General features: G+C 41.7%; 1 protein-coding gene across 1 annotated transcript in view; it reads right to left on the bottom strand.

Moving 5' to 3' along the window:
- Positions 1 to 5,650: 5,650 nt before the first annotated feature.
- The window catches only part of oprl1 (opiate receptor-like 1), a 76,669-nt gene continuing 63,415 nt past the window's right edge, over positions 5,651 to 18,904 (bottom strand). The window contains exon 6 of the mRNA XM_037105407.1: positions 5,651 to 9,754. Within this exon, the coding sequence (XP_036961302.1) occupies positions 9,207 to 9,754 (548 nt within the window). The 3' untranslated portion in view covers positions 5,651 to 9,206. The remainder of the gene's footprint in view (positions 9,755 to 18,904) is intronic.

The following is an 18,904-nucleotide window of genomic DNA, read 5'->3' as shown; positions in this document are numbered from 1 at the left end:
GGAGATCGCTGGGATCGTCCCATGAGGAGCACGAGCATCCAGAAACAGCTCGGAAATCTGAAGTGTTGTCAAGTGTTGAAAACGGTGCCAGAAGAATCATCGTGAACACACACAGTGAAAGATGTTAAGTGGTGAGGAGTTGTCTCACTGATCGACAGAGGTTGACCGACGATCCACAGGAGACACTAATCACACAGGAAGCAGCTGTTTACAGTAGCCACTGTTCAGCTACTGAAGGTTGAAAACAGCTGACCTTCAGTGCTGAAAGGGCAACATCGGGGGAAATTGCCTTAACCTTTTTTTTTTTTCCTCTCACAATTACTCCGAAACCCATTACCAGGACCTGAAAAACTGATCTGAAAAGGTCAAATCGTTCCTTATGAAAAACTCTCAGTCGATCGTTTTTGTTTTTTTTCCCCCGCGTTGTCGACCAGGGAAACATGTTGGTTGTTGTACGCAGAATAACTCACCGCGGTGCTGCAGAGCTGTCTCTGGAGGCGAGTACTGCAGCCTCCAACTTGTAATGGAGTCTTTAGTTTGTCTTAATGGCGTTTCAGTGGAACAGGAGATGTGTTTTGATTGTTCACTTAACTTAACATCACGTCCATCTCATCAGGATGCTTCTCCCTCCGTCGACTCCTCTATGAAGCTCGTGGATCACTGGGTGACAGTAAGTGCAGGGACACTTCATGAGTTCGTCCTTTGGAAAGCAATTTTCTTCAGGCTTGGTGCCATTTAATGGGGTAACTTTTGTTCCCTGGAATAAAGTCAGGGATGAAAAGACTCCGCTGCGTAGTAAAACGCCACAGATGACATGGACGACTGAAAGATGATTGCCTGCAGTATTGTTCTGCAAGATGTGCACTGATACGCAGCTATATTTAGGGACGTGTGCAGTGAATCTGCCTTCTCAGAGTTGGGAATACGTGGTATGAGCACCGTTACAGCTTTGATTCACAATAACCTTTTTATACTGAGGCATTCAATATTTCCCCAAGTTCTGTATCAGCAGGTTTTGGCCTCCAGACTATTTCAGGATGAACTTAACCGTGTTGCTGTGAGGAGGTTTAAACACTTCCATCGTGGAAAACCAAAACTAGTGTGGGATTATTTAAGGGTCTTTACAGTGGAATCAAGGACTTTTCATTTGCATTGAACAGACACCAATTGACTGCAAAATAATAATAATAAAAAAAAAACACATTTCCTGTTATAAAAGTAAAAAATAAATAGAATAAAACATAAAACAAATGTATTGGGAGGGTTCTCATTCTGTTTATACAGAGGAAAAGATAGACTGAGGTCGTCAGGTAGCACTTCTTGCCAACTGTGTTAGCATGTTTGAGGTGTTGCCAGCGACATACTGTGAAACATCGCCGGCAGACGGTCTGTCTCCGGTCCTCCACTCGCGTGCCATCACCATTATATTGCACTGGGAAGTCAAAGTGCTCCCAAACTGCTGATTTCATTGAAGCCAGCGGCTCCTCCAGCTCCACACTTTCCATCGCTTTCCTTCTTCGTCCTTTTTTGCAACTTTTTCTTCTTCTTCTCTCTGGCAGCTTTTAGGCTCATTACTGCCACCTGAAGTAAAGTGAGGACTCGACTTTTCTTTTAAACTCACTCAGACATGTTCAACGACTACAATACCGTCACACCCCTACAGTAGAATACAATTGCAGATGACACACTGCTGCATGTTTGCAAAAATGATATTGTCAGATGAATGTTTACAGAAACTCTCTTGTTTGTACTGACACATTGTGGATAGAGATAAAGTTTAGTTGTTGACTGTAAATTCATTTTTAAACGATGCGCCAACAATATTTCAGAGGACACAATAGTTGCCATGGATCTGCGTGTGTGCCGGGGGAAAAAAAAAAAAAAAGTTTCCTGCTGCAAACTATTCAAAACATGCTGACAGTACTGTAGAAAGACTATGACTCATTTTGAATAAAGGGACATCTTTTAGTGACTAAGATTGACGTCCGATGGCAGTCTGTAACTGTCTGTAACCATGAGCACGTTTGATTGATGTGGATCCTCCTCCTGTTAGCTGCCATCCTCTGTAGTTGTCAGTTCACTTTGATACATGTTGAAAGCTGACTGTCTCAACAATTAATACAACAGAATAGACAAAGAACACAAGGAGAACACTCTGACACACGTTTCCACGAGGTTATATTCAGCGAAAATACTTGATTGAATAACTCAGCAATAAAATGGTGGAAGTTTCTTACAGAGACCAGTTACGGACTTTAATTTGTTTAATGTCGAGAAGTGGTGTAATGAATCCTTTAATTAAGATCACTTAAAGTATGAAAATCAGAAGTAGCATGATTATCTGTTGAGAGCCTCTAAAAGAGTCAACTATTCATTGTGTCAGACAAAAAAAACAAACGCTTGTTTTCGTCTTAGAGCCGAGGTGTTTTCCAGCTAATCCAGGAGGGTTTTTAAAGAGTTTATTCAGCTTCATTGTTCAGTTCAACACAAACATACAATCACTCATCATTGGAGAGGATGGTGTGGAAATGTGTAGTCTGAAAATGAACAATATCTGCCTCTGAGATGTAAAGTAGGGGTATAAAGATGTACGAAGGTGAGTTACAGAATTTAAGGAAGTATTTTACTCAAGATCTGTTCTGAAGTACTTACAAACTTGTTTTATCTTGAGTATCACAGCCTCAAGGTTTTAATAACAACTAATAACAGTCAATGTTTTTGTTAAAGACAAAGGAGGAACATTTTATTTCATGTCATAACTTGTAAACTGAATGTGTTCATGGTGAACGCTGCATTGGGATTCAGATAAAAACAGTGAAACAACACAACAGCGAGTCGTACATGGCCATCGTTTATTTATTCATTTCATATGCAGAGAAAAATATACAATTTAAAATTCAAGCTCAGCAAAAAAGTCTCTATGCATTGACAACAAGCCAGCTAGCATGGTTCGGTCTGCCGTCTGCAGAACGCCAACAAGTACGTTTATGTAGCTACAGCCAGAGTCATGTGATACAAACAGCTCCGTCAGCCGGCAGCAACCAATCACAGACAGATGATCAGATCAATTCGTTTTGTGAAAATGAACTGAGAACTTTAAGAAATAAAAATAGATGGTTTAGAGAAGGTTCTGTGATCACAGCCGTACTGTGTGGGTGGGTTTGTGGCTGAGACAAAAAGGTGGTATGAAGTATAAGAGATGGGGACTTGACAGCAACGAGTCTCATGGATTTGGATCTTTTTAAAGTGAAACTCTCGCCAAAATACAACCAAGGCTTTTTTGTGAATGTACCCGAGTCAAACCTTCATGTAAAAGCATAATTATGACGAAAGAGGCACTTTTAAGATTTACCATATTTTCATTTTCGGGTCAAACTCATTTTCAGTGGGAGTGCTACGGGCACTTTTACGATAACATCAAAATCTGTATTTTTAAAACAGTAAGAAGTCTCGACACAACATGAAACTTTGCTGGTAGCATCACCAGGGTCTCTACACATGAACACCAGCACTGACAACATTGTTTGTGTACACAGAGTCACTAAAAAGAAAGTTTTTGAACAGCTCATGTTAGCAGTAGCTTGTTCCACTCACAGTCGTCATGACGACGGCTAGGGGAACAAGCCGAAAACGAAAATACGGTAAATCTTAAAAGTGCCTCTTTTGTCGTAATTATGCTTCTACATGAAGGTTTGACTCAGGTACATTCACAATGAAAGCCTAGGTTGCATTTTGGTGAGAGTTTCACTTTAATGTATGAGCCTGCTGAGAACTGTTTGTCAATGACTCAGGCAGCGAGCTAAATGCAGTCCACAAGTAAATACATAGACACATACCAGACAGTCTCCCGCACGGCAAAAAAAACACTAATGCGACACCATTTTTCTCTTTTGAGAGCGATAATAGTAATAACAACAACATCAACATTGTTTTGTTTTTTTTTCCTTCCTCCATTTGGATTTTCAACAGGTTTTTCTTTATTTGACATTCATGTGGTCTGTAAAATGTAAACGAATGAGAGGAATCTCCCTGCGATCGGATGCACGGAGGTAACAATACGTACCGTTACGGTTGGCGAGAAATAGTTTTTGTTTGTACACCAAGAATGACAAGAGAAAGAGGTGAGACTTGAAGTGATGATCAGAACCATGTTTCATACTTTTACATAAGTGTAATATTCAAACAGAATGTTTATACAGAGCTAACAGACTGTATAATTATGCTCGATCTGCATTGTTCGCCCTCTTGGGAGTCCTTTTTCATGTAGTTCTGTGCTACAAAAACACCAAACAGTAATACAAAATGTTGTTGCCTCTTCAAATTTAACAGTGACGGTTAAGCACAAAGAGCCTCACAGCTGCGTTTTAGCACATCTTCATAAAAGCCAGTGTCCTTGGCGCTCCGGCCACTTATCCTACACAAAGTCTGCTAGGTTGTACAAAAGACGGTATTCATAAAGCTGTCTCAGAACAGAAGAGCACACTTAATCATCAAGGATACCAGAGTCATGGCAAAAAAATGTGGGGATAATTTTGAACTCAGTCTATTAAAACTTTTAAAGAACTGATGGTATTGGATCTGCTAGACAAGCCTCACAAAGCCAGACTTCATAGTGAAAAACCTTCACAACATAAAGTTTCACTTCTTGATGCATTCACCCTTCAGAACCAGCAGGCACATTCACAGCTGACTGCTGATGATTAGCAACTGAATGCCCTTTCACGTTGCAGTCATAGTCGACGGTGACCTGAAGTCAAATTTGTGGATTTGCTGAAATTACTCGACACTTTAGTGACGATGCTGTGCTGTATATTGGTACAAGTGATGGTAAAGAAAGTAAAAGGAGCTGTGTAGAAATGAGAGCTATTTGATTTTTCCTTTTCTGTTATCCTGATTGATTTTTGTGCATGTGAAGAAAAGTCTGCACCAACAGAAGCTCCTTTCTCCCACAGAAAACACTGCTTCTGAAACGCATCGCGAGTTGGCTCGCCCTTGATTCCCTGACTCGAGTGAATACTTATGAGAACCAGTCGCAGGTAATCGATGGTAGCATACAACACTTGGAACACCTGTGACATTCAGAGCTGGAGCCAGTGTTTCCCCAGCCGCCTGACCTATATTAGCTTCCTGAAGGTATTTGCTGTCTGCAGTCAGAAGTTAATCCCTGTGTTACAAGTGGTCACCGTCATATTCCTCTGAGGGGCTCCCAAATGTACAACACTAAGAACGGGATAATGTACTCTGAGGACGCTGCAGAGTGTGTTATTGGATTTGTACATCGGCTGAAACCATATAGAAGCTTTGTTGAAATCATTTTCCCGTTTTTTAAAGTGTCCATTTATTCAGTTTGACCGGTTAAAGTACTTGCACCAGTGAGAGTGTGTTAAGTGGCTACTGCAGAAATCTGATTGAGAACAGTGGTTCACCTGTCGACCAGAGCCGAGGTTTTTATGAGGCCGTGGTACACTCCCACACCCAGCAGGTTTACGCCACACAAATAAGAATCATGCTGATTAATGTAAAATTTATATTGTCCAAAGTTTAAGGGAGGAAATGACATTTCCACTTTGCACTAAATCCACACAGAAAATGGATTTAGTGCTTGCCATTAATTAAGCAGATAAACCCCAAATGTAAGGCTAAAGATGACTTTTTTTTTTTTAAGAAATGCAAACTGAAATGGGACTCTGGTTTGCTGATGACTCCTGTCCTCAGAGGCTTTATGAATACAGATCTGGACGAGTAGAAACTAACAGCGAAGCACCAGTGAAACTAGAACACATTTTATCCAGCCAGAGAGCGAGCTTCAGTAACAGACTTCACTTGATATTTAAGGCAATGTAAGTTCATAGAATTGTTCCTCTCAAACAAAAAGAAGACAAAATTGGGGAAATGGACACAATGATACGCGCTGCCGAGAGTATCTGCAGCGAACAAAGATGGTTTGTAAAGACATACAGTAACTTCACCGGACAACAAAAGACACGTACATCAACCATAACGCCTTTGTGACAGCAGGTGCTGCCAACTTTCTATTCTGAAACTCATTATTAAATAAAATGTGAAAAAGAAAATTACATATGGATTAATTTCAATTCAAGACATCTTAACCAATCAAAAGAATATGAATTCTATGAAGAGACACGAATATAAAATTAAAGGGGACACCAACCCTAAAACAGAATCCACATGTTGATACGTAAAGCCTCAACAGTTTAACTGTTAACTGCTTGTGGTGGAAAATCTACAATGTTAAAATCAGCAACTTGTGAAATAAAATTGTCAGAGCAAACACATCAAACATTACTGTGTCAGCCATTCTCTTAAAGTGAGAAAGCTGATTTTCTTTTAGCACTGATGATTGAAACTGAATTATAAAAGTGAAGCTATGAATCAGATGTTTAATGACTAATTCTGCTTCAGGGACTTTTCTCATCTGTAATGCAGAAGTGCCCGAGGACACTGATGACAATCCTTTTTTACATGTTCAGAGTTTTAAATTATATGAATCACAAATTTAAAATTAAAATTGAAGTAAATAATTTCACCATTATGATTCAAACGTTTGATATTTGTCTCTTTTGTCAGTTAAAGTGCCCAATAAGTGCCCTAAAAAATGTCAAACAGTTAAATGCTGTATCATGCAGTCAGCATTATTTAACGTAAGAACACCTGGTTTCTGTTTCAGGGTTAATTTCCTCTTTAAAGACACTAAGAAGAGAGAGAGAGCCCCTTTGTCCCTTGGAGTCGGGTCAGAACACTGTGACCCCGTCCTCCTGCTTTGCCACTGTGGTGCTGGGAGTCCAAATGACTCACTGGTAACACCCCGAACCCGACCCCGCCCAGAGGTCACCACCAACAGTCTCAAAACCAACATCAACCCCAAAACCCCGTCAGTTTAACCTCTGATCCCCTGATTCCCCAGCAGCACTGACCTGGGAAAAAACAAAACAACACATCCAGATGTGTCATATTCAGAACACCTGTGGTATTACATCTTGTTATGTTGACTTTGCTGTTATTCAAAAGGCCTAAATAATTTGGTAGTTGTAGGTCTATCATTGTAATACTACTGCTTTTTACACAGTCAGTCAAAATATGTGGATTTAGTGATAAAATTACTGTGATTCTTTTTTGCCTGTAACTCCACACATGCATCATTTACAGGTGCCAAAAAAGCAACTTCAAAACCAAATCTTCTGTAGAAATGAGCCCTCATGTTTTACTTCCCTGAAAGCAAACATTCATGTTGGCAAACTTCAATCTGCATCAGTGCTCGTGGATATTGTTTATCTAGTGAAGAGGGCAGGAGGTGGTGCTAAAATGTGTGACGCAGCTTTGCAGTGTACAGTGGTGATAAAAATAGAATCACTGCAGGGGGAAGTTTTTTTTTTTTTTTTTCCACAAGAGGATGAAAGTATTTTTCTGCAGCTGTTTTCTGATGACCTTATTCTTGATTATAAAGGCCCCAGAATGAGCTGATGTTGAACTAAATCACAAAATTCCTCGTGATTCATGAAAGAGTAGTCTTAAATCTTATTTAAATACACTTCAGTTTCTGTCTGTACTCGAACAATACGCAAAGAATCAAAATGGGATTTAACTGGGCCTCAAATCAGTGAGCAGAATAGGTTTTAATTACGCCTAAATGAATAGCAGCCTTATTCATCATCATTATGAACAAGCATTTGTGTTTTTCTCTTTTCTTTTTCAAATAGCTGTTGGCATGAGACAAGGCAGGCTGTGTGAATCATATTTTGGGTATATTTTTTCAAAATATGAAGATTGTTTTTCATCATTTCTTCCAATTGAGAGGAACAAATTCAACTCCACTCATCGCTTACTTCACATGTCTTGTTTGGCATCGTAGTTCTGTTGGTGCTTGAAACAAATATCTGAATGCATTGTTTTTGCCCAGGTCTGTTAAAAGATTATATTTATGGCAATATTTTAAAGTCTTTGCTGCAACTTGTTTTTGGATCCATCCACCCTTTGATTCAGGCTGCTGCCTCCACCCCTCCACCCCTCCCCCGAACTCTAAATGTCCAACGCCCCACAGGTGATCGTAGAAAGTCTTCAAAAATCACAAAAACTCTAAGAAACTTGTTTTCGGACAGGATTTCTCAGACTTATGTTGTTTCTGGACATTTTGAGAAATAACATTCATGTGACCCATTCTGGGTCCATAGACAAAGTTTAAGAAATACTGATCGAGAGTAGATTGTTGTTCTTTTTCTTATACCAGCTATGGTTTGCAGATATTACTGTACATCCAACATCCAACGTCTATTGTCCGAGATATCGCACTATACTGTGTGTGTGTGTGCCCATTTAAAGTCTTGATAAGGGCTCAGCAGCATATCATCATTCTGTAGACCTATTTTGAGAGAAACCATCACAAAGAAGACCTCATACTGAGATCAGTGTGGGACACAGGCTGTTTGGTCCACCACGTCCCAATTAGTTCCTCAGTCTGAAACATCAACAGATAAAGATACAAGACTCTGCAGTGGAAGTTTTCTCTATCACACACTTCCAGAAAGCTTTACTCCTTGGCAAGTCTTCAGTCTGAGGTTCTTACAGCTAGGTAGCCACAATCCATGCTTCCATTGTTGTTCTTCCTACAATCACCAAATGGTGGTTTAGGAGATTTTGGTATCTACAGCTCCTTCTGTTAATCCTGTGCTGTTTATATTCCCCCTTTTGAAATGTCTAGCTCCAACCCCTGTCCCTCGCACTCAAGTAGAGACTCAGGCATCTGTTGTACATCCACCTCAAGACTGATGGGTCATTCAGCAAGTCTGTCTGAGGTTTCCCAACATCTGTAGCTTCACACCTAACTGCCTCAGTGGAACTGGGGCCAGAATCGTTACAAAACCCAGGATCCACAATGGTTTCAGCTTTTCCCATGTCCCAGATTTCCACCATACTTCCCACCCTAGCTTTCAGTGCATCCCATTTCCATCCATCCATGTTGGGTCCTATGTTTGTCATCGCAATCCTTATTCCTAAATTCTTTTCCTTTCCACCCCATCCTCCTCATCTCCCTCCCCCCCACCCCAGGCTAGTCTTCTCGTTGGGGGGCGGGGGGGCTCGTGCCGCTAGAGAGCTGTAATCTGAGTCAATTCTGTATTGGAGTTCCCTGTTCCCTGTTGCTCTCTCCTCTGTTGGGGGTCTACCCCCACCAAAGGGAGTTCCACGCCTAGTCATGCTGGATTAGGAGTCCCTCCCCCGGGCCCCCCGCCATCACCGGCTTTGCAGCTGTAGGCCGCAGCCACCTCCCTGGCGATGCTCCTCATCCTACCAGACTGCTGTGTGTCAAGTCGGAATGGCGATGGGTGGCAGAACTCGCGGAAGCAGCGCTTGAAGTTCTCATCCAGGAAGGCGTAGAGCACAGGATTCAAGCTGCTGTTCACGTAGCCCAGCGCGATGCAGAAGTGCATCAGGACCAACGTGAACAAGCTGCTCAGGTTGAAGCCCAGCGACTGAGCCAGGACCATGATCTGGATGGGGGTCCAGCACACGACGAAAGCTGCCACCACCACCAGGACCATCCTGGTTATGCGCCGCAGGTTGCGGTCCTTTTCCTTGGAGCCGGACAGGATGCGAACGCTGCGCAGCCGCTTGACCATCAAGCTGTAGCAGATGCTAATGATAGCGACAGGGATGAGGAAGGAGAAGAGGAAGATGCAGGTGCCGAAGACTGGGTCCCAGTGGCTCCTTGGTTCAGGTAAGACCACGATACACTCAAAGCCTAGATGCAGTGGAGATGAGGAAGAGAGGAAGGAGGGAAAAAAGTTAAATTCTGTAAATGAAAAAAAAACCAGACTGAATAAGTTGGGTACAGACTGTACAGGGTGTGTTTTCATACAGACAGGAAGCAGGAAAGAAACTGCAAATCCTGCTGGATATCAGGTTATATCATGACAGCTTTAAACTTCCTCGACGGTCCAATTTTCAGTTTCTAAATCTTCCGATATTTTTGCTAAGCTAGGCTCGACAAGTCTGGATGAAACTGATATCAGTTTGCCAATGTAATTAAAAGATTATATCCAAAAAAATACATCTTTATTTACATATTGCGGAATTTTCAGAATAAAACCTTATTTGTATATCACAGGGAACCATGTCGGTGGTCTGAATATAAAATGTTTATTAAAAATGTGAATTGCTAACATAGATTAGGCGGTGATAATAATAATTATATAACAGTAATTATTAAAAAAGACAGACATCTGCATTTATTGTAGGACGGGTGACTAAAGGTATAAAGGAGAATAAGTGTTAAATGAAGAAGACAGAGGAGTCAGTTTTCACAGGAGGGTTGGTTTAATCAGTTCAATCATAATACAGTCTGCAGCTAAAGGAGGATGAGGACGGGGTGGGAGGAAGAAGACAGGAAGATAAATGTGTCTGGACCTATAGAGAGATAAGAACAAAATGAAGGATGACTGCGGATTTTTAGAAGGAGCGTATGGGCTTGTCAGAGTTTGCATTAAAAAAGGTGAAATAATGTTCTTTAATAATGTATGAGAACATGTAGCGCATGGTAATATATGCATGCAGAGATACATTCAGATTAAAAACTTCGAAAATGATCTAAGAGAGATCTGAGGTGAAAAACTAAAACGTGTCTCTACCTACTGAATGTCACACTGAGTTATGATCAGGAGGAACAGTTGCAGTGAATGATGACAGCGGAATACATTTTACAAAATATTTATACAAGAACACACCTGCGCTTTCAGAGAACAGAATCCCAGTCCTCCTTATCGGAATAAATTCCCGTGGTTTTTTCGAAAATGAAACTTGGACACTGGAGGAGGAAAAATCCTCTTCACAGGCAGGAGGCAATTAATCACAAATTGGAGAGAGAATACGAAACTGACTGCTAAACAGCGGTGAGCCGCATTTCTTCCCCAGCCGATAAGAGGAAATTTGCTGGTGATCTGAGGGGTGCAATTACTGATTAGCTCAGGAGATTTCAAGGAAAAGATTAACCCCCAAAAAATACATGTATCCTGTACACTGCAGTATTATACAAACCACGAAGCAAGAGGAAAGGTAAGGAATTGCTAAATTAATCTTGAAGGGGGTCTGGTTTGATCACATGTTGTCCAGACATTACACTGAAAACCACGCATGTAAACCTCATGGTGTGCCTAGGGGAAAAGTCAGAGGACCATCAAAGTCTTTCAGATTCATCCTCCTGGAAGCATGAATGGTTGTACCAAATTTTGTGCCAATACATTCAGTAGATGTTGAAATATCTGACTGGAAAGGAAAAGTCTTCATCCTCTAGCCAATATGGATAGCTGTACAGAACTTAGGATCTGAATCAGAATCAGCTTTATTGGCCAAGTCTGTTCAAACACAACCTGATTGCAAAAAAGGTGATGTGTTTATTCTGTGTCTATTGTTTAAAGACTAAACTATATTGTCCGTGTACTGTTTTCAACTGACTGACTACAGGCAACATGTCCGCCTGTTGGTTTCACGAATGGCAAAATCAGAAATCACCAACGTCAGCAGGTTTCATGCTCTAATAGTTGAGGTCCAGTCTGGACCGAAGTAGGGGACAAATGGACCGACCGGCAAACAGACCACTATTCATTAAAAGCCGGACATTAACGTGGCTAAAAACAACAAGATCAAGAGTTCCATCCCTGTTTGCAATAGAGTGAAATCTGCTTCATTTAAGCTTTTGAAACTGTGGTACAAACACTGAATCAAATCCACAGTTATTTTTACACTTCTTCGAAAAAAATCTACCATCATAAACTTAAGAGGTGTAAACTGTTGAACTGCCTACAGCAGCAGTTTAATACTTTCCTGCTTAGTCAGCCTGGTGGAACGACAGCACGCTGTGAGCCTGGCTGAGCACAACGAGGAAAGAGTAGAAGTCTCCCGTGCATACTTATTTTTTAACGATCCATCAGTCAGAGAAGCTCCAAACAACGATTGATTATAGTTTTGAGGTGAGCCGGCTCTGGGCTTTCTGCCATTAGATGAGTATATGTTTTAATCATGACTCTTAAGTGAGCGGAGATTAAAGAGATTTCATTTTTCTTTTTGAAATCCTGAGGCTGTTTGTAAGGCCAAGAAATCAATCTGACTTAAAATCTAAGTGATAGCAGTGAGGCTTTAAAGTGCAGCAGGGTGGTGGAGGAGGTCTGCACTCCCTGGGCCTTTTAGTTCCTCTGATTACAGTAATTATCCTGCACGAACAAGTGTATTTTTAATGAATTAGGGAAATATACTCCCTGGAGAGTACCACTTCAAATTAATAATTGCCTAATTCTGCCAGTTTTAAGAAACAGGACACCCCTATAAACCTCTATCCTCTACATTCAAGACTTCTAGGGGTATTTTTTTCTAATCTTTCCTCCACCAAACTTTCAAGTAACTTTGCGTGCTTGTGAAGTTGCAGTTCTCGCCATAAAAGAAACATAAATGCAGTGTTTTTGTTTGGTATTAAATCCTTAAACTGTCTTTCCACCGGGGAGATGAGGTAGGGCACACACACAGCAGAGCAGACTGCATAAACAGTGGCGATAAAGCCAGATCAAACAAATAGGAATGGGAACTGTTGAAAGAAAAAGTTGATCTATTATTCCATTTGGTGGGTGCTTTTATCTGCTGAATCTCACAGGGGCCACGAGTGCACATTATTTATAGTGCGTGGGCTTCCCCTGTAAAAATGGGAGCTGTGGCGGCAGCTCCATTACTGCCATGCTCCAACCATTGATCAAAAACACAGTAAAAGTCTTTGTGAAAGGACAGGAATAGTAATAACCTGCTTGATGGGGCTGTGAAGTTTACACGCTTTATAAAAAAAAAAAGAAAAAAAAAAATCTGTAAATGGCTCTCTGTTTCTGGAGGGAGACAGTGGTGGAAATGAAATACCAGGCAGGTTTAGAGCCTAATGAAAAACAACAGTATCAGATCAAACAATGATGCCGATCCCTCCTCATGGAGGGTCAGAGGACCAGCAGCCACTAATGGGGCTTTTCCATTGGCACTCCCACCTCGCTGCGCTCATTTACATCCCCATTTCCACATAACAAGTTGTGCTACACCCGCCCCAAGATGGACGGTCTACATACTCAACACGTTCGCAACACACCGTTTCAGTATGCTGCGACTTTACATGTGTTTAGGTCGAAGTTTCCATTTCTCTCTCGTCACAACGGCGTGCATCTGCGCTGGTTAGGGTTTAGGCACAAAGACCAACTGCTTAGGATGTCCGATCTGGTTGCCGTGATCATGGATGGAGACGCTATGATGTCCACAGCTGTCATACAAATGTCCAGTGGTGTGAGTCAAATTGCAGCCTTGTTGGTTGTGATGATGATATGCAACAATTGGTACAAACGTCGACCTCAGATGTATCTGTGCTTTGCAGAAATATTTTTATCCTGGCGACTGACTTTCAGCTGTTTCGGGACACAAGTTACTGCTGTTGACAACATTCCCTGATTGAGCTGCTTACGTAACAAAATGTGTTTATATTGAAAAACGAAAAGACTAATTAAAGCCGCGCTCACGACAACGACTCAAGACAAGCGCATCATTAGTTTAAGACCTTCAGTGTGAGTCCCTGCCGCACTGGGCTGATGTGCCGAGCCTGTCTGAGGGAGCACATGTGTATGAAGAAGCCTCAAAAGGTCACTGTGGATGTTCCTCTGCTAACCTGTCTTCACACGGAGAAGAAACGCTCCCTCTCCTTCTCTTCCTCTGTGTTTCTCAGACAGTGCTGACATTTCTCACAGCGCAGACACTTTGATTTATTATCTAGAATTTCATTTTATTCAGCTCGGAGACGGGCCGACAGCTCGGCTGTTCACTGATATACGCCGCAACATTAAGACCTCAAAGACTGCAGCTTCTAAACAGCTCCGTATGGGAGTACTTGTGGACAACATATACGTGAAGGTTAGTGTGTCTTTGTGGCATCATACAACATTGAAAAAGTAAAAACAATGCCACATTTAGTTGAAGTTCAGCTTTCAAATCCACACTCTGCTGTCCACTGTATTCCTGCCAGTCATGAAGTAAGACAAAGAAAGAGCTTTGACATTTTCTGCCTCTCCAAAGTTCATTTAATAACTTTTCTAGCTCCAGTCTCTCAAACGGACTTCCCATTTCAAAATTAATAACACGACATAAAGGAAGCACACATGTAATTTATGAGCATGGGGATCCGTAGCAGAGAAGGGATTTCTGGCCAACTTCTTTCAATACACATGATGAGAAAGTGTCTGAAGAAGTGAGAACTCCAGCAGGACTTGATATATTTTGAGACCATCATTACGCTCTGTATAAGGACCATCTGCATCACGTGGAGGTTGGGGGTTGAGATCAAGGTGAAGATTTACCTCCAACAATCCTGCCTGAAGTCTCTTGACACCAGGTTGTCTGCTGTCAGGGATGTTTGACTTATTTTTAAATAATAAATGTGCAAGACAGCAGGCAGGGAGTGCAATGGTAATTTTATTCTCAGTCATGGCAACACAAGGATGACGCAAACACATAGAAACATGAGGGGAACACAAAGAAAGGCTGAGAAACTCAACATGATGACTGAACAAAAAGCCTGGACTTACAAACAAACTAAATCAAGGAGGGGACGAGGTGCAGGTGGAGAGAGGCGGAGAAACACAGGTGAGGGTAGTGACTGGAAAAACACCAACAACGGGGAAATGGTTCTGATAGGCTGGAAAGACACTGAAGAGGGAGGAGCTAACGAAGGAGAGACAGTGCAGGCGTAGAGGGAAAATCAGGCCGGTGAGGAGCACAAGAACGCAGAAAAACACACAGCACACCCAGCAATCAGAGAGTGTGAGAGAATGATGGAAATGGTAGAAAACAAGGTCGATATACTGCTGCCAGACAAACCATTTCACCTTCACGTACGTTTTTCACCTGGCTAACTTTTGTAAGACTGTGTCACAGAATATGACACATGTTGAATTATGACGATATACAACGTGACAACACTAAGGCAATTAATATTTAGTCTTCACTGTTGCTTTGTTATGTTATCTGGATCCACTGCGGCAGACACATTTTACATTTAATCCTCTTCCATTCGGTAAATATTCATTTCATTTCAATTTCAACATTTCCATGGATGCACATACCTGCACACATTCCCCCTGAGCTTTATCTCCGCAGGAAATAAAATAATTCAACACTTGATCTGATTCTCTGGATGTTGTCTCTTCTCAGAAATGGCTCTTGATGCATGTTGACGTGTGCATACTGATTTCACGCACTTCTCAGTATTTTGATAAAAGGGCATTAAATACCTCCGCTCTCATCTCTCCGAGGAGTCGATGTCTGGAGGAAATCTCAGAGACGAGAGTTACTGCTGCTCCATTAAAGCTCCTCTGCCAGCGATGGACGCCGCATGCAGAAAGGTCAAGCCGCCATCACGAGATAGCTGTTAGCGGCAATCACTCAATGGCTATCTCACATTCTGAAATGTCAGTGGATGACTTTTACTTCCCGCTGTTTATCCATAGACCGGTGTTGTCATTTTTTTTCTTTTTTTTATCCATGCCGTGAAATACTATCCATAATTTGCCCGGATTAACCTTCATTAACACAATGTTAAATGTCAAAAAAAGTTCAAAATCATCATGTGAGGAGAAGCAGGCTGTAATACATAAATTGTTTAACATATAGTTCCCATAACATTAGAGAGTCAAGTGGTTCTCCATCATGTTCTCCAGTGGATTTATCTTTTATTTCATCTATGTATTTGACAAAGCTGTAATTTTTTTTTCCAAATCCTTCTGTGGAGGACGGCAAACAAATACTGCACTGAAGTTTCTTAACTCCAGTTGCATCTTTTGCAGCCCACCAATAGGAAGCACATGCAGAAACAAAAAGGACATCATCCCTTGAAGTCCACATACACACCGCAATAAAGACACGCTACTAACTGAATTTCTGAGTGTGAGTACCAGAGGGACATTTAGGATTAATTAGGTTTGTGGCGACTTCCCGTGAAACTACTGATGACTACTAATGACTCGACTTCATCCAAAGACATCACGAAGGTGTGATCGTACCAGCAGGTGCGTACACTCATAGAACTGGAGTTACATCCAGTAACTACTTTGATTAAAATAAGGATGTTTGTTACAAAGTGCTCACTGAGGTAAAACACTATCAGGTCCTCTTCAAGGCTGTTCTTCCTTCCTTCCTTCCATCCATCCTGTCTTTTCTTCTCTCTCTTTTGTTCTTTCATTCTTTCTCTCTCTCTTGTGTAACCATGAATCTGTCTCATCCCACGATCTATTTCACACATGATTCTCCTCCTCTACCTTCGTGCGTCTCATTTATCACTTCTTTCCCCTCTATTGCGTTTTGCCTACCCCTTATTTTTTTTTCTTTTCCTCCCGCTTGCATCATCTGTATTTATCCCACACCCTTTCTGCTCTTCTCATCTGTTTCTCTCTAATTGCTCGACTTTGCTCTGCCTCTCTTTTCTCACCTCTGGAAATGCCTTCGTTTCCACTCACGCTCTCTCTCTCTCTCTCTCTCTCTCTCTCGGTCACTCCTCCTCTTTATGATTTTCTCTTTCTTCCATTACCATTATCCTCCTCGGAAAATGATTTTCTGCAACCATCCTGTCTGGACTTTTTATGTCTTGTTTTGGTCTCTCTCTCTTGGTGCTAATCTCCTCTACCCTTTCCCTCTGTCTTTTTCAATCAGACCAAAACCAGCACTTTCCTCTCTTACGTCTATCCTTCCTTTCACCTTGCCTCCCTTTCTCATTTTCTCTGCCATCATTTCGTCCTTTTCATTCCTCTCCTTCCCCCCCTTATACCTTCCTTTTTCTGTGAGGACAAAGGCTGTGGTCTTGCAGTGATTGGATCCTTCTGCCCTCCCACCTGAACACATGAAAGCTTGTTACCTCAGTCAAACAGCTGCCTCAGTCGCTGCTGAGTCCCAATATCCCCACACCACTTTTGATATTTTACCAGCAGGACACTTCAGGGATTAAACACCTGAGTTCTCCAGCAGTAAACAGACTTTCTGTATGAGAAAAAGAAAATAAAAATATGATCTCACTGCTAAACAGCTTAAGTGATTTTCCATCAGTATCAGCATGTTGCTGATATCTTTGATTAAATGGGCTCCTGATAAAGCGATTACAAAATACAATTTTCCATTGCATTGCTTCGGTGGTGATAACGCAGATCAATCTTTAAAGTACAGGGCAGCTTTTAAACATTCGAGTCCTCGACCCAAAAAAAACAAAAAAAAACTGGAGATAAATGCAGAAATCCATCTGCAGCTGCATCAAATTGGACGAAACTGTTGTGAATCTCAGCTGTGAGCTCACATCGGTGCAATGCAATGATTGGCTGATACGTTTCCAGCTTTGGCCGTGACAAAGTAGATGATTGGTGGGATACTTGAAAAGCTTCATACATCCTGAAGGAGACGTGGATGAGCCGGACCAGAAGTGTGGGATCAGCTGACTAGGAGCTGCTGAGTACAACCATCGTCAGCTACTCCACCACAAAACTGCATTTTGTGCAGCACATTCCGGGTTATTGGACTGTAGCTCTTCTCTCAAACAGGTTTTTAAACTGTCTGCTCTCTCTAGTTTAATGTTCTCCTCTTATCTCTGCCTTATTTCCTGAGAGAGAGAGAGAAGGGGCATATTATAGTGTCATGTCTCGGTTTATAGCTAACGTTGGCTGAAGTTGTTATTCAGGCAAAGTTAAAGTTTTCTGTGCCAAATCCAGAACACAGATAAAAGGAAAGATATTAATAGCAACTAGAGAGACAGTTTTTTTTTTTTAGTTCATGGACGTTAGACTTGTCCACAGTGACCTTGAAGCCAGTTGTTGTTGCACGTGAACTTACTAACATATAAAGTGTGTCTTTGAAGCTTCTAGCTGCGTTAGCTTCTTTAGTGCCCGGCTGATAAATAGCTCTGACAGTAGCTGAGCTCGGCTTATAACTGAGCCACGTTTGTCCTTGTTAACCTGCTCTAGCATGAAAAAACCTCGCAGCCCTCGATAGATCTTTACAGCACAGTGCTCCGACTCGGAGATCATCAGTAAAATCACGTCTTTACAGTCAACCAGAGGTTTTACAGAGACACATTCAAAAGTTTTTCATGCAGCCTGTGTATAAATCTTCCCTGTTACGCCTCCTCAGTAAGACCAATAATAGGTCTTTGCTCCGTTTACTGTATTAATTGATTCAGAGTGAGATTCACATCACATGAATTGCGCCGTGTTGGAAGTTGTCTCGACCGCTCTGGGATTGACAATCAGTGACAAACCGATTCTTGACAGTTCAGAAAAGATCCCAGACAACAAGACGCCAACAAGTGTACATTTCAAAATAAAAGCTGATGTGATGTAATCTGGCCTTTTCAAGGGTCATGACCGTTTTGTGCAGGTCACAACGTCGTGATGATTTCATCCTTTGTGGCTGATGCCTGTGTCTCTTGTGGATTTAGGAATGTGTTGTGCCTTCAGGCTCTTTTTCTACTAATTGAGGCTAAACATCCTGCAAAGGGAAAATAAAAGTCCTGATCGGCAGCCACAGTTCGTCCGTCTTGGTGTTCATCCTCCTGTCACAGAGCTCGCGGGGGAAGCTGTTTGGCTTTGGAGGGTTCAAAAGGGTGAAAGTCACCAACTCTGGATTTATATAACCTGCTCTACCTTTTCTGCTGAGTTACCGTGTGTGTGTGTGTGTGTGTGTGTGTGTGTGTGTGTGTGTGTGTGTGTGTGTGTCTATCCTCAGGCGATACAGCTCGTCATAAAAGTTTTATCTGGTCGTGTCAGAGGGTGAGAGGGCAGGAAACTCCAGGACACACACAGAATTAAATTTATTTCTCAGTATGAAAGACTCTTCTACTTTCCCAATC

This window comes from Acanthopagrus latus, chromosome 7, assembly GCF_904848185.1.
Source record: "Acanthopagrus latus isolate v.2019 chromosome 7, fAcaLat1.1, whole genome shotgun sequence".
Taxonomy (NCBI): Eukaryota; Metazoa; Chordata; class Actinopteri; order Spariformes; family Sparidae; genus Acanthopagrus; species Acanthopagrus latus.
The sequence above is the reverse complement of the archived record's forward strand: the minus strand, read 5'-3'. Positions and strand labels throughout refer to the sequence as shown.